The 16869-nt window shown below is 42.2% G+C and overlaps 1 protein-coding gene across 2 annotated transcripts in view; it reads left to right on the forward strand.

The window, feature by feature from the left end:
- The window catches only part of CWF19L2 (CWF19 like cell cycle control factor 2), a 164409-nt gene that overhangs the window by 59487 nt on the left and 88053 nt on the right, over positions 1 to 16869 (forward strand). For both annotated transcript variants that reach the window (XM_045018576.1, XM_045018566.1), the window contains exon 10: positions 3819 to 3911. In XM_045018576.1, coding sequence (XP_044874511.1) covers positions 3819 to 3911 — 93 coding nt within the window. The remainder of the gene's footprint in view (positions 1 to 3818; positions 3912 to 16869) is intronic.

A 16869-nucleotide genomic window follows, 5' to 3' on the forward strand; every position in this document is an offset into this window, starting at 1 on the left:
TGGGTAAGAATGGTGTCCCTAGCCTCTGTTCGTCAGAGGATGGAGATGGATGGCAGGAGGAAGATCACTTGATCATTGCCTGTTAGGTTCACTCCTTCTGGGGCGCCTGGCATTGGCCACTGTCGGTAGACAGATACTGGGCTAGATGGACCTTTGGTCTGACCCGGTACAGCCGTTCTTATGTTCTTATGGTGAGAGTTAGAGAACAGTGTATAGAGGTTTTCTGTTGAACAGGAGGAAGGGGAAACTTGCAACGTGCTCCTGCCAATTTCAAAATAAAAGTGGATAACATCTTGATTTCCTGTTATCACCACGGAGCTCAGTCAGCAGACACTCGTCGTCCATGCTGCCCTGCATTAGTATATGAGCGCTAAGCATCAAGATTATGATTGTAACCTGTCCCTGGTAGGATGAGCTCCCCATGAGTCTCTGGAGCTCCTAGCAGCTGCAGGTTTGGCACCACAGTCTGAACTAGAACTGCTAAAGCAGACTGAAAAATCAGGAACATCACTGTGTGATTTGAAAGACTCTTGTTTCCAAAAAGATATTTTTATTACATAACACTATAGCTACATAATACTGGTTTATCTGATGCCTTTTAGCTAATGGTGATAAGTGAAAACTGTGCCCAACTAACTTCCACTCTCTGACACAGAGGTCCTTGTGGTTTGCTGATGCTGAGAGAGGTAACACAGTAACTCACAGTTCTGGTAACACCAGTAGATTGGCACATGCCCCCCAATTTTTGTGTATTATTTATTTATGAATTTATTTATTATTTGTCGTGTATTGTGGTAGCATCTTGAGGTATCAACCAAGTCAGTCTCATTGTCTTAGATTGAGGCTGTGTTTTGCAAGTTATTGTGTCATGCATAGATGCTCTTAAAGACATACTGCAAAAATCTAATGGACAGTGGTGAAAAATGTCCATTTTAGAAACAATTCAACCAGTGTGGTCCTTTATGTATTTTTTTTTGTTTCTAAGGATGATTTTTTTTCATGCATCTATGCTTGCTGCATGAGTCTCCCCTGAAGCAATAATTCTGTTTGACATCATCTCTATATCAACTGCTGTAGTTGTGAAGTCACAAATAAGATTATAACTTTGTGTGGGGAACAAGAAGTGGCTTTCAGATTTTTTTTTATTTAGGATGCCCTCGGAGATTATTTTTCACACAGATCTGTGTGTCCTGATTTTATAGGGACAGTCTCAATATTTGGGGCTTTTTCTTATATAGGCACCTATAACCCCCTGTAGCAGGGTGGACCCCTGCTCCTGGTTTGAAGGGGTTTAAAAGCAGCCTGGCAGGGTTTGAGAGCTGCTGCTCTTAAGCTGGGCTGATTGGGGGAAGTGGCTGCAGCTGGGCCACACCCTAATCAGGCCACAGCTGGCCCTTATAAAAGGCTATGAGCCAGGAGCCCAGTCACTCTCTCTCTGCCTGTAGAGGGAGAAGGGCCTGGCTGCAGGGAATTAGGCAAGGTACCTAGGGTGAAGCAGGGCTGGGGAAAGGCTGAGGAGCTGGGGAAGCTCCAGCCTAGAAAACCCCAGGCTGCGGCCTAGCATAGGGCAACAAGGGTACTGGGGTTGCAGAGGGCAACCCAAGGGGGGGCCAAGGCAGCAGGTCCAAACCCCCTTTGCCGATGATGAGTGGCGGATACTGCAGTCTGCCCCAGCGAATGGGGGCTAGACAGAGACTGGGCAGTAGCCAACACTGAGGCAAAGTGGGGCTAGTGGGGTGGGGGTTCCCCTGGGATGGGGAAACCCAGTTAAAGGGGCACCGGGGTCCGGGGAGGGACTTGGGGGCCAGTGGCTGTAAGGCGGATCACCGGCCTGCAGAGGGCGCTCCCGGGCTGGAAAGAGCTAATTCCCCAGAGTCACCAGCAGCAGGCCCGCAGGGGTGAGTCTGACCCGTTACACCCCCCCACCCCCCATCCTGATTTTTCACACTTGCTATCTGGTCACCATATACATTATAAATAACTATGTTCAGATCTTATTTTACATCAGTATTTTGTTCTCCCCTTTGCATAATCATCAGAATAAATGTGTATGCAGCATATTTTTAAACAGAGATAGCTTGTAAAGAGACACTGCCAAACTGAAATCTCGTCAGCTTTGAAAAGAACTAAAAGCTAACTTTTAGTGAACTACAAGTAATTTCAGATACTACATCTTTCCCCCTAAGTCTCACTGCCAATTTGGGGGATTTTAAACTCGTATTTTTAAATACTTTTCTCTTCCCTATTGATATTTGGAAAAACCCACACAAATGAGAGAAATTGGGTATTTGGCCCTACAGGGGAAACCAGTGAAACTCATTATACACCAAGTACTATAAAATGAATAAAGTAATCAAAATTGTGGGGGATATGGGAAACCCATAATTTTTCTAATTCTCTAATTTTTAGTCATGGTAATCTTAGCTGATACATGTAACAATACAGGGAAACATTTGGACAGAAGTATGATTTTATCCTGTCAGTGTTCTTTTAAGTAACAGAAGAAAATATTCTCAATAAAAGCACTCTTGTAAATACAAATGATGTATATGTGAGGTATTTTGCAATTTTGTTTGATTTCAGTTAGTAATAGTCAAAATTATTATGTTATAATGCTGCTGTTAATTTCATATTATTTTAATTATTTATATTGAAAATAATTTTTATCATTGTGTGGAATCAGCAATTTAGGCCTGTTTCCCTTCTTTAATAATAAATGTAAATCAAATGAATTAATTTGTTACATTTTCCTCTATTGCTCTGAATTTAGCCCATTGAGTCTAAATTGCTGTGATTTATGTAATAGGAACTATACAGTGTTGTTGTAGCCAGGTTGATCCCAGGATATAAGAGAGAAAAGGTGGGTGAGGTGATACCTTTTGTTGGAGTAGCTTCTGTTGGTGAGAGACAAGCTTTTGAGCTACACAGAGCTCTTCTTCAGGTCTGCAGAAAGGTACTGAGAGTGTTGCAGCTAAATACAAAATTGAACAGATAGTTCAGCATAAGTAGTTAGCACATATTCTAAGGGAACTATCTGTTCAATCTTGCATTTAATTGTGAAACTCTCAGTACCTTTCCCAGACATGAGGAAGAGCTCGGTGTAGCTCAAAAGCTTGTCTCTTTCATCAACAGAAATTGGTCCAATAAAAGGTATTCTCTCATCCACCTTGTCTGTATAATGAGGAGCGGAAGAGAGGACTATATCAGGAAAAACAATTAATGGGAGAATGCACATAGGTCTCACTCTTCTGTCTTTGGGTCATCCAAAACCCAGATTAGATTCAATCTCGGCCCAAATTTGGAGGTGGTGTTTAAGGGAGGATAAATCTATGCAGTAGAAGCAGCTGTAAGATTTGCTCCCTTAGACTCTTTCTGGAACTTATAAACTAAGGATGATGTTGGAAAAGGGTGTACATTACGTTAGGTTAGACTTACCTCTATTTGCTTTCCCATCTGTATAATGGCCGTTACACTTACCTGCAGATTTTATGAGCATAAATTGATTAATATTTGAACAGTGTATTTGAAAATGTAATGTGTTATGGAAGTGCTATTTTTTTAAATATTATGTGTCATAATGCTTCAGATGCATCTGTCTTACATTTTTTGGAAAAATTTCTGATCTTGTACCTATAATAAGGAATTGTTCAAATGGCACTGGCATTACAGTTAATAGTACTTCTATATACCTGTGAGCTGGTGTTTTAAAAAATAAACAAAATATGGAGAAGCAAGAGAAATGGACAGTTGGGATATACATTTTTGTAAATAAGAGCTAAAACAACTGAATTAATTCATTTTGATCATTTTCTTTAAAGGATTTAGCTTCAAAGCTTCAAGTCCAGCTTGAAAATGCACGCAAACTAAAAGAAAGTAGAACAGAGACTCCTGCAAGACAACCTGAAAAGGAGGTAAGGGAAAAATGTTCCTCCATTGTTATGTGCTAGTACAAAAATCACAATGCAGGTGAAAAGTACCTGTAGTAATGATATTTTTAAATTTAGATGTTGAAATTTACAAAGGCTATCTGTAAAAGAGCCAAGACATCTAGGGAGTGCTAAAATGTAGGACTGTATAGGTGTAGGGAAAATGTCATAAACTCCTTCTGGGTGCAGTTCATCCCAGTGTATCCTTCAAAGCCTGGGTGATGCCCTATACACATACCTCATGAGAGCCAATTCCTGTTGTTATTGAATAGTACAGCTCCCAGTGATTCCACTGGGAACAGGATTTGGCTCTTCCTACAGCTCTTAAGCAGTGTGTTAAGCCATTGCATGGCACCTCGATACTGGGTATTTTTTGCCCACAATATTCAGGTTTCACTTTACTTTGCTACATTGGTAAAATACTGGCAGTGTCCATTGTGCCTTATGTCTTCAGGTGATGCTGAGCATATTCCCACTGCAGTAGTTTACTTTAAAAAATATATACCGTATATATAGAGAGAGAACGAACTGCCTCCATCTGGACAGGATGAGGTACTATTTCTAACAGTAATTTCTGGTGGTAATATAGACCACAAAAATGAAGTTGGAAGGAAAATTACAGTTTTAGATTGTATGGAGCAATCTTCAGATTAACGGACCCCAAAATAGGTGTAAAGTCAATATAGAGTAAATCAGATTGGACTTTGTCCAGTGAACCTGTTTAGACAGGTTTGTATATGATATTTGTAAAGCTGCTAGAAATTAAAAACTTTGAAAAGTAAGTATGCAGATAGAAAGTGAAACTAATTAGTTTTTCAAAGTGTGCTAATTACAGTTTCAAAGTACACTATAGTTCTTCTAGATCACAAGAGGCATATTATCTTTTTTAGAAGCAAATATGTTGTGTATATACTTACCTCATTATTTTTAAAGATGTCTGTTTTTTCATAAAGGACTGGGAGCAAGCATATTTTAAGTAAATATAAGATAAGTAGCATAATTGTGCCTTTTAGGGTGAACTCAGAAAAAGGCATTAAAAACCAGCACCAAAAACGAGAACAAAACAGAGATACTGATTATTCACTTCCATTTAAAGATAAATTATTACCAATACGTATTGCAATAAGAAATGCATATTTAAGTTACTAGCATACCATTTCTCACCAAAAAGGTACTACTTTATTAGGCTGAGCAATAAATCATCTGAAGATGTACCTTAGAAATATTAAGCATTTTAAAAATTTGCTTTGTGTCCTGTTTAATTTATTTTTTTAGTGCCCTAGATATTTTTTCAGCTGAAGTGCATTTGTTGGTTTATGACTTTTGAAAAGCTTGATAGCATTCAGTCTGATATTGCCAATTTAAAAGTACAGGTTTAAACTTTAAAAAATATCTGGAAGTTTGGAGTGTTGAAATATCTTATATATGGAAACCCGATGCTATGATTGGATGAAAAATTAGGCTATTTTTGGATGTCAGCAATTATATTCCAAGGTCTTGTAAAAAGAAATGCATTAAGATTTAATAATTAGGAGGTATTAATGGGATATTAAATTATTGGATGTGTGAAAAAAACCTGTTAATTTTATATTCACATGTATTTTTTTTTTCCTGTGTAGCTACTCAATTCCTTTTGGGTTTATATAATAGCATCCTTCATACACCAAAGCATTTTACTGTAAAAGATTAGGCTGCAACGAGTCATGGAGTCTGCCTGCATAGGGCTTATTGTTGTAATTGGGGCTTTTTATCCTGAGAGTTCAGAGAGTGGGACTATGTGTACTAATGCGACTGCCTGCCATTATGTTCTCAGCAGTAGCTCTCACACAGACTTGCATATCAGTCTGTCTTTTATTGATGGGGAAATGTTGGCCAGCATACCAGGGTTAACCCAGTTGTTGTTGAAAAATGCCAGTGAATTCTCAAATTCTGATTACAGGCCCTAGCCGAGTTTTGACTGTGATGTTGGGGTGAGGTCAAAGAGAATTTGACAAGGATGTTATGGCTGTACCTTCCCATGATACTCAGTGGTAGGAGAGCGCACGCACAGGGAACTAGTGGTCAGGTTTAATTGCCTCTTGTAGCTATATTAAACCTGTCATAGAAGCATGGAATAAGCAGTGGTACCTGTCTTCTGAGTGCCAGGTTGGATCCAAATTCCTGGTCCTCAGACAGCATGCTGTGAAGAGTCAGGAGTGTGACCATTGGAGGCTCACCTGCTGTTCTGCACAGTGTTCAGTAATCGCTCATGTTTCACTACACTGCTGCTGGGGTTCCCTCAACACTATTTTGGTGATGAACAGGTTTTTTAAAATTGTGTATGGTGAACTGATGAGGCAGAGAGCGATAAGGATTCTGTACAAGAGGGCAGGAGTTACAGGAAAAGGCTCTTGCACCCTCATAAGATTATGTGAAGGAACAGAGATAATGACAGTGCTAAAACAACTGTAGGGAGCAGGAAAGGAACTGGAGAAATACCAACCTTCATTTTACATGTTTGGCATTTATTTCATTTGTTGTCAGCTGCTAGTTTTACGTGTCCAAAATACAGCAAAATTATAATTTTATTAGCTGAGATCTCATAATAGTTTTAATTCTGTTGTTTGTTTTGAGGTATCAGTGTTGAAATCTGAATTCTGTAATCTGGATAGGGAAGTTTGTTTATACTATTATGTTTATTGTGGGCAAGAGTAGGTGTTACAGGCAGTCCTCGACTTTGGGAGAGGGATAGCTCAGTGGTTTGAGCATTGGCCTGCTAAACCCAGGGTTGTGAGTTCAATCCTTGAGGGGGCCACTTAGTGATCTGGGGCAAAAATTGGTCCTGCTAGTGAAGGCAGGGGGCTGGACTTGATGACCTTTCAAGGTCCCTTCCAGTTCTAGGAGATTGGTATATCTCCAATTATTAAAATTAAAGTCGTTTGAGTTACGACGAATGGCACTTATGACACTTCTACATTGACATCCTGATTTAACTTAACACTGTAGGTTTTGAGTTTATGGCGCTCAGTCCCGCAGTGGAGTAGATTGCGGTTCCAACGTTCTGATTTACGACGCAATTGTAAGGAACCAACTGTGTCGTAAGTCCGAGGACTGCCTGTATTTTGCTTTTTCCTTTTTAAAGATGGTTGCTAGAGGAGATTGATCCAGTGAAGTTGTACAGTTTTCTCAAATAACTTGTACATTCTTAAATATCATGCTAGCTTTCCTAATCACACATTTGTTATTGCTTTCCAGTAGGCAATGTTTTGGTAACACGTCATGTGAAAGACTGTTTTTAAAAATAAATCTAAACTGGCAATTTCAGGGAATAAATTATTTTTGATACTGTGATTTGGAATGCACTATTCACAATTTTTTCATATTTCATTGTATTGGGGTAGCTAAGAAAGGCCCTATTATTATATTTAAGTTGTCTCAAATTTGTATCCTGAACATTACAGAGTGAAAAGTTTTATCTTCTTAACTAAACAAATATAAAAACTGAAGAACACAAATGAATATCTGACCATAATAAGTTAGGGAAGCTCTTCAGTAACAAGATGTTGTGAAATGTAACACCAGGATAGGGATGGAAAATAATTGGTAGTACAAGGCAGTTTTATTAGATTTTCTTCTATTCACACCTCTAATTATGTCAATATCTGATATCCCTGAATGCATCACAGATTATTTTCTATATACTGGAACTTTTAAATCAGCCTTCTGATCCCAATTTAGCTAGTTCTGAAGCATGAGGTTAGAGCAGGGGTCGTCAACCTTTCAGAATTGGTGTGCCGAGTCTTCCTTTATTCACTCTAATTTAAGATTTCGTGTGCCAGTAATACTTTTTAACGTTTTTAGAAGGTCTCTTTCTATAAGTCTATAATATATAACTAAACTATTGTTGTATGTAAAGTAAATCAAGTTTTTAAAATGTTTAAGAAGCTTCATTTAAAATTAAATTAAAATGCAGAGCCCCCCGGACTGGTGGCCAGGACCCAGGCAGCGTGAGTGCCCCTGAAAATCAGCTCGCATGCCGCCTTCGGCACATGTGCCAGAGGTTGCCTATGCCTAGGTTAGAGCATAACAACATATCAAATTTAACCCTATAACCTCCAAAATAGACTGACTTTTGGCACTATTGGTTTAAGTAGCTCTGGTGGGAAAAGGCACTTTGTATGTAGAACAGTAGAATATTGCTCTGACTCTTAGGCCCTGATTCAGCAAATTGCTTAGGCAGGCAGGTGCATAATTTTAAAGCACATGAGTAGTCTTAGTCACTTCAATGGGACTACTTATGTGCTTAAACTTATAAGACTTTATTGATTAACATATTATATGAACTACATGGAATAAATACCCTACAATTTAAGTACATCCATGTGCAATGATAGTGTGGAAAAAATAGGGCTGTGGTATAAAAAAAATAGTCTATGCTTTGGGGAACAAGATCAAAACTAAAGGCCAAATTCTGCCCTTGCAGTTCTTTTCAAAGTCATTGGGAGTCTCAAACCTCAATGAACATCCAAGGGCAGAATTTGTACTTACATGCCGTGGTGTGGAGATTAATACGTGGCTAGGTGTTTTAATTTCACATAAAAATTTAGCTGCTTCTGTTCAAATTGTAATGAACATTTTGAGGAAAAATGTTATTGTTTGACAATGTGCTCTGTATTGTATAAGATAAGGTTCCTGTTCCAAAGAGCTTATAATTTAGTACACACACAAAACATTGTTCAGATCACATAATACATCAGGTGCCAGCAAAAGTTTAAGGAGGCTTAGGGATTTCAAAAATAAATATTAAATTAGGATTATGTAGAAAAGAAAGCTGCTTTGTCTTTCTGATACGTGAAAGGGTTGTTACTCTTTTAATCACATTCTGTTTGTTTGGTTATGGGGATTGGATTGATCCATACTGATGAAAATTAGCTATTTAAAGTTCTTTTATTTTATATTTTGACCTTTATGAAGCATCACTGGAACTTGAGTGCTGTTTTGCTATAGAAGTCTTTGGCAAATGTTGGTAGTAATAATTTCTAACTACATGAAGTGTTGATTTCCTTGATAGTTTTCCAAGCAATTAGTGGTATGGATTAGTGCATTACTTGCATGTCTTGGTCTTCAGATTCTTGGAATATATTTTCCACCCTACATCACCCTTAGCTCTGGAACCTTGATATTTTTTTTTTTTTAGATGGTTAGTAGAGAATGCTGTCTTGGGACTTTGGCCACTAGATTTATATAAGTCTTTCATATAGTTTGTAGATTCTCAGATATCAGTCAGAACTTTGTTTTACAGGGCATCTATGACTTTGAGATCAGTTTGAATTACTGTAGGTTGTAAATGTAGTTGAAGGTCTAAGAGAGCTTTCTAAGAAATGGTCCAGTGGGATGAGTACATCTCTGGTGCATAAATCAGAAATGGAGAGCATTTGTTCCACAGCCAACTATGCTTGGATGGCTAATGTAACACTGGCATCCTTAGCTAGCTAGCTGGCTATTTCTTAAGCATTTTTCACCTTGGAGTACCTATATAAGATTAAGGGTGGATGTAAAAACTCAGATGCTTGTTTATAGTCTAAGTGAAAGAATAATGTCTCTTAATCTGATCATTTCTGTTACCAGTGTTTTTTGACCAAATTTAACAAAATCAGTAGGGGGCAAATAAATCAAACTGCATGGTGTGTGCGCATGCGACCACGCATACACACATGCTCTAATTGACTATATTTATGATAATATTAAGATACTGGATATTGGATACTGTCAACATATAAAACTCTGGTTAATTCCAGTGCTACAGTATGTGCACTTCAATAGAGCTTAAGAAATAAGACAGCTCTTCATCATAATACTGGCAACAAAGCTAGACTCTGACTGCAGAGTGATTGTTGCAGACAGTTCTTAATAATGATGAATTAAGCTTAAAGTATGAAATTAATTGGGTAAAAGCCACAAGTAAGTACTTTAGGCAAAGTAACATGGGAATGCTGAAGAGAATATTAAGTTATACAGTTTTTCTTCGAGTCGTGTCCATATGGGTGCTCCACTGTAGGTGTGCGTTCACCCCTGCGCTGCTGATGGGAGAATTTCAATTGCAGTCCTTCCCACTCATGCGTGGTGTCTCACCTGCCCTGAGGCTAGCTAGCATGCTCAGGCTTTCCCTCTCAGTTCCTTCTCAACCAGAGACCGAGCTGAGAGCTGTCCATTTGCGGATCATTAACTGTCTATAGTTTTGTTTATTTAGCTTCACTTTAAGCCTTTTTTCTTAATTACCTTAGTTTTTTTTTTAGTTGGCCATGCCCCCCTCCCCAAAAAAGTAAGAAAAGAAAAGAAGAAAGGGTTTGCCTCTCTGTGGTTCCCCAGGCTTCAAGAAGTGCCGACAGACATTAGCAGTGTGTTCACTGCTTGGGGGAACAGCACAACCAGCAGAAGTGCATCTGGTGCAGACAGCTAAAGCCCAGGTCCAGGAAAGACAGAAAGTTGAGGCTTAAACTCCTGCATATGGAGTCAGCCCTTCAACCCCCAGAGTCCTGGAGAGAGTCATCACTGCAACCTTCTATGTCGAAGGCAGGTGATTTAAGGGAGACAAGACATACTCAAAACCTCTAAAACAGTGGTTCCCAAACTAGGGTTCGTGAAATGTTACAGGGGGTTCTCGGGGAAAAATTCCCTAATGGCGGACAGAGCTGTCCCTAGGGACCCCGGGCAGCACGGGGCCAGCAGCCCGGAGCCCCTGGACTTCCAAGAGCTAAGCAGATCAAAGCATATCTGTCACACAGAGAAGATTTAAACTTCAAGACTCCTTATAAGAAATGGAAAGGGAGGTGGATATTTTTTGCTGGTTTTAAAATTAAATAGGCAGCTAGTATTGTTTTTAATTTTATTAAGAACAAGTTTAAGCCTTGTTATAATGTTCGTTGTTTGCCTGAACTGCTCAAGAGCGAGAGACACATAAATTCACCCGGGGGAAGGCTACATCGTCATAACCAGCACCGACCCAGGTGGACAATATGGTCAGGCCCGCGCCACCATCACCACTGATACTCTCCACATTCCGGTGCGCATCTGATCTTTCGATGTCTGATGCACCAGACTCGCCCATTCTTAGTACCGGAGCCCTGGTCCTAGGCTCCCCCAGGGCATTATAATTAATGGTGTCTCCGGGCTATGCACTGTGCTTCTTCTCAGCAGAGTCGGAGAGTGAGGAAGAGAACTTGGTTTCCCAGCACTCCTCATACCCACCACAAGGGGACCAATTCCAACATGGGCAACAGGGGTATCACCCACCAAACCCACAACCCCATTGGTGTGGACAACTCTGGTTTCAACCACCAGCACCCTATCCCACGTGGCCTTACTGGGATCCCTGGCAAGCCCAGAGATAGAAAACCTCCCGGGCTCCTAGTGTTATACACCAACAAGCTAGGAGGCACCCTCCTTCAGCGGCGGCATCTAGTGCTCCAGAACCTCCTGTACAGCTGGTGGAGGAAATGGAGCCTGAGGCAAAGAAAGAGGCCACTCCTCAAGCCTGCTTTTTGTCCTCCTCGCCTAATGAGGCAGTGATGCTCCTCGCCATCCATGGATGATTATGAGTTGTTTCAGGACTTGGCACAGAGGGTTGCAGATGGCCTACAAATTCAACTACAGGCAATGTCTTAACCCCAACACAAATTGGTAGATATTCTACATGCTTCTACCTCTACCAGAGAGATGCTTCCTGTAAACAAGGCGCTTCTGGACCCAGCCAGACTTGTGTGGCAAACTCTGGCATCTGCCCCACCTCCCCAACTTGTATACAAGAGGGTAAAAAATACTGGGTGCCAGCAAAAAGCACAGAATTCCTGTTTTCGCACCTGCCTCTGAACTCTGTTATAGTGGACTTGGTCAATGCCAAAAGCCGCCAATACCAATCTTGGTCCAGTCCGCCTGACAAGGAGGGAAAACGCATAGCCCTGTTTGGTGGGAAAGCATGCTCATCTGCCACTCTACAGTTCCGAGTGGCTAACTACAAGGTCTTATTGGCCAAATATGATTTCCAAAACTATGTGAAATTAAATGCCTTTATTGACCAACTGCCAGATTCTCATAAAGAACAGTTTACAGCCATAGTTAGAGGGCCAACTGGTAGCAAAAACATCCCTCCAGTTATCCCTGAATGCAGCAGACACGGCAGCTCACTCAATTTCGACTGCGGTGATCATGAGAAGGGCTTTGTGGTTGCAGTCATATGGTTTCCTCAAAGAGGTCGAGGCAACAGTAGAAGACTCCTTTGATGGAACGAAGCTGTTCGCTGAGAAGACGGATATCTACCTTCATACACTGAAGGATTCTCAGGCAACCCTTTGCTCATTGGGAATTTGTACGCGGGCCTGTAAGAGGAAAAACAGCCCTCAGATGCAGTTTAAGCCTCATTCATCATAATATATACCTCAGTGTCAATCACAAAGGCCCTACGAACTCCACCGAAAGAAACCAAGTTTCCCTATGTGGAAGCAATTGTGACAACAGCCAACTTCATTGCAGCCATCAACATCTAAACAGCAGTTTTGACGGGTTGGTTGAGGTGTCCACAGAACACTCTCCTCATGATTGCATGCCAGTAAATCCCTCACCCCCTTTCAGGGTTCATCTTATTTTTGTTCTGCAACACATTGGAGTGGATAACCTCTGACAAGTGGGTGTTTGAAATCGTCCATAGTGAATATGCGATCCCTTTCTCAGAACAACATAAGAATGGTCCTACTTGGTCAGACCAAAGGTCCATCTAGCCCAGTATCCTGTCTTTGGACAGTGCCAGGTGCCCCAGAGGGAGTGAACAGAACAGGTAATCATCAAGTGATCCATCCCCTGTTGCTCATTCCCAGCTTCTGGCAAACAGAGGCTAGGGACACTCCTCCCTTCCTCCTCCCAAACCCTGTTCTCCTTCAGGGACCCTTCTCACAATAATCTACTACACCAAGAAGTGAACCATCGCCTCAGTGTAGGAGCTATAGAGCCGTTACCCATGTGCTCCGGGGCAAAGGCTTCTATTCTTGCTACATCCTGATACTGAAGAAAAAGGGAGGTTGGAGTCCTATACTGGACCTCAGAGCACTCAACAGTTTTATCAAAGCGCAGAGGTTCAAGATGGTCACTATCCATGATTATCCCAGCATTAGAAGAAGGAGATTGGTTCTCGGCCGTTGACCTTCAGGATGCATGCTTCCATATCTCCATCATTCTGAGCCACAGACAGTACCTTAGATTTACTATGGGTCAGGACCACTACCAGTACAGGGTCCTCCCATTTGGCCTCTCTTTTCCCACAGGGTATTCTCCAAGGTCCTCTCGGTGGTGGCAGCCTATTTAGAGTCTAGAGGTACTATGATTTTCCTTTAAGTGGACGATTTCCTGCTCAGGGCTTGGTTTTACAGAGTGGCCCAGAGAGTCACCAAAGTCACACGTGATCTGTTCTCAGACCTGGGTCTGCAGATCAACAAACAAAAATTGACCTTGATTCTGGTACAAAGTTCATAGGAGCTGACCTTGACTCTGTTCAAGCGAAGGTGCTCCTCCCACTGCACAGATTCCTCAGTTTCTCTTCATTGATAGAGACAGTTTAATCCAGCCCACAAATCTCGACCAGACACTGCCTTCAGCTTCTGGGGCACATGGCCGTGGGCACATCAGTTGTTGCTCATGCCAGATTACATATGAGATGCTTCCAAGCATGGTTTGCAAACCAAACAAAGACAATATAAATAAACTCATGTCTGTGCCTTCCAGGATCAAGCAATCCCTAGACTGGTGGAAAAACCTGACAAATGTCTGTATGGAAGTTCCATTTATGCAACCCTCCCCATCTCTTCTGACCACCGACACGTCCCTCACAGGATGGGGGCGTATCTCAATGGTCACACAATACAGGGCAAATGGTCCCTAGCAGAGACATGCCTTCACATCAATCCGCTCGAGCTCAGAGCAGTCAGAAATGCATGCACTCATTTCCTTCCACAGATCAAGGACTCTCATACAAAGGTCATGACGGACGGCATGGCCTGTATGTACTACATAAACTGACAAGGAGGAGCTAGATCCCACTTCTTTTGCATGGAAGCACTGAAGTTATTGTTGTGTATTTGGTTGTCATGGGTTTTGTTACTATGGCAACTGAGTTAGACTATTAAGGGATAGCTCAGCCGGTTTCAACCGGCTGAGTGAGCTCTCTGTTTCTGTAAATAAAATGGAGGTTTTGGTTAGCTGTCTGCTCTCTGGCCTCAAGTGATTGCTTCCTACACCGGCTGCCCCTAGGACATAACACTGGCGACGAGGATGGGATCCTGGTGCTGCTCCAGTAACAGAAGGAAGTAGAAGTCAAGGTAAAGACCAAACAAAGAAAAAAAGCTGCTTGTTTGCACTGACTGTGAAAGTGAAACTAAAAATCATGGCTACTCTGACCAGGCCCCTGGAGCCTTTTGATGAGAATACAGAGCAGTGGCATGTGTATACTGAGCGTTTTGAGCTTTTTGGTATTGCAAATGACATTACAGAAGCGAAGAAGGTGCCAATATTCTTAACTGTTGTAGGGGCTAAAACCTACTCTCTGCTACGCAGCTTACTACACCCTGTTAAGCCTGAGACTAAATCTTTCAGTGACATTGTGGAAATCCTGGGGTCTCATTTCTCCCCAAAACCACTGGTAATTGCTGAAAGATATAGGTTCCACAAAAGAGACCAAAAGGAAGATGAAACAGTTGTACAATTTGTAGCCATTTTAAAAAAGCTAGCAGAACACTGTGAATTTAAAGAGATGTTAAATGATGCCCTGCGTGACAGGTTAGTGTGTGGCCTCTGCAGTGAAGCTATACGGAAGCGCCTACTGACAGAGGCTCAGCTTACATTACAGAAGGCTGTTGATATTGCTGTCTCCCTGGAACTGGCTACAAGGGAGGCACAATACATCGGTGCATCCCCTAGGGTGCAAAAAGTGTCACAAGAACTGACCCACAAAACGGTGCAGAGTCAAGAATGTTACTGCTGTGGTAAGCTGGGTCACCAGGCATCAGAATGCTGGTGTAAGGACCTGGTGTGTCGACACTGTGGCAAAAAGGGACACATTGAGTATGCCTGTAAACAAAAGAAAAAGAGGCCTGTGGTCTGGCCGACAAAAAGAGGAACCTTGCATACCCTAGAGCAGACCCAGGATGATCAAGGTGACACCTCCTCACAAGAGGAAGTGCCACTGCATGTTTTGTCTTTGGCAGCGGGCTCACATGAATACTGGGTAACCCCCTTATTGGAGGGCAAACCTATATGCATGGAACTAGACACCGGTGCAGCTGTCTCGCTGGTTCCTGAGACTGTGTATAAGGAAAAGCTACAGCATCTTCCGCTTAAGGCAACAAAAACTGTTCTGAAGACGTATACAGGTGAAGCTGTGCCCATGTTGGGCACTATTGATGTTAAGGTGGAGCTCAATGGACAGGCGGCTAAATTGCCACTGTTTGTGGTGAGAGGTGACTACCCAGCCTTAATGGGTAGGTCTTGGCTTGGGAAGATTCAGCTGAACTGGGCAGAAGTGCACCGGATGACTAAAGAAGAAACCAGTCTAACCCCTATACTAAGGAAACATGCTGCTGTTTTTGGAGATGATTTGGGAAGTATGAAGGGAATCACTGTGACATTGAACATTAAACCTGGCAGTCCACCAAAATATCTGAAAGCCCGAACTGTGCCATATGCCATCAGGCCAAAAGTTGAAGCAGACCTGGAGCGCCTGGTCACCAATGGAGTCCTAATACCAGTTACCCATAGCTCATGGGCCACTCCTATCGTTCCAATAGTGAAGAAAGATGGCTCTCTCCGGATTTGCGGTGATTTTAAAGTCACTGTCAACCCAGTGTTGTGTGCAGAGCAATACCCGCTTCCCCGCATCGATGACCTCTTCGCAGGCCTGGCTGGGGGACAAAAGTTCAGTAAGATTGATCTGAGTCAAGCATATTTACAGATGCACGTCGATGAAAAGTCCCAAGAGCTGTTGACTATTGTGACTCATAAGGGGCTTTATCGATACTGTCGCCTACCCTTCGGAATCACATCTGCTCCCGCCCTGTTCCAGAGGGCTATGGACCAGATCTTGTGTGGCTTGTCAGGAGTTCAGTGCTATCTGGATGATATCCTGGTCACTGGAAGAAATGAAGAGGATCACTTAAAGAATTTAGAGGCTACCCTACAAAGACTGGAAGAGTATGGCCTACGAGTTCGCAAAGACAAGTGTGAATTCTTCAAGCCCTCTGTTGAATATTTGGGACACATCATCGATTCTGCAGGTCTTCATAAGGCCCCTGCAAAAGTTAAAGCTATTGTGGAGGCTCCCCCACCTCGAAATATAAGCCAGCTACGCTCATTTCTAGGACTACTGAACTATTATGGAAAGTTCATCTCACAGTTAGCCACACTGCTGAAACCTTCTGAACCCAGACAAACTGTGCAACATCAGCAGCAATATCAAGTAATCAGACGGGCACCCAGAGCAAAAGACCAAACCTTTAGCCCAGGGCAGCCAGTTTTGGCTCGGAATTATACTTCCAGAGCTAAATGGGTCCCGGCCACAGTCATCACTCAAACAGGACCTGTTTCCTATACAGTCCGGACTGCAGAGAATCTTACCTGGCGGCGACATGTAGATCAGCTGTTGCCAGGTCATGCCAGTCTTCAGGACCCATCTGCAGTTGAGGGGTCTGACTTCACCCCTCCTGGTGAGACACCGAATCATGAGTCACCTGTTCCTGACTGTTCTCCTCCATTACTGCCGGCAGCTGAGATACCCCTTTGCCCAGCATGAGCTGATACCACCTCCTCACCTATTCGTGCTGCGGACCCTGAGCCCCTAGTACTTTCGGGTGCAACAACACCAGAAGTTCGCCGTAGTCCACCTAGAGACAGAAGGCCTCCTCATCGGCTGGATCTTTAGTTAGGG

This window comes from Mauremys mutica, chromosome 1, assembly GCF_020497125.1.
Source record: "Mauremys mutica isolate MM-2020 ecotype Southern chromosome 1, ASM2049712v1, whole genome shotgun sequence".
NCBI classification, from domain to species: Eukaryota; Metazoa; Chordata; order Testudines; family Geoemydidae; genus Mauremys; species Mauremys mutica.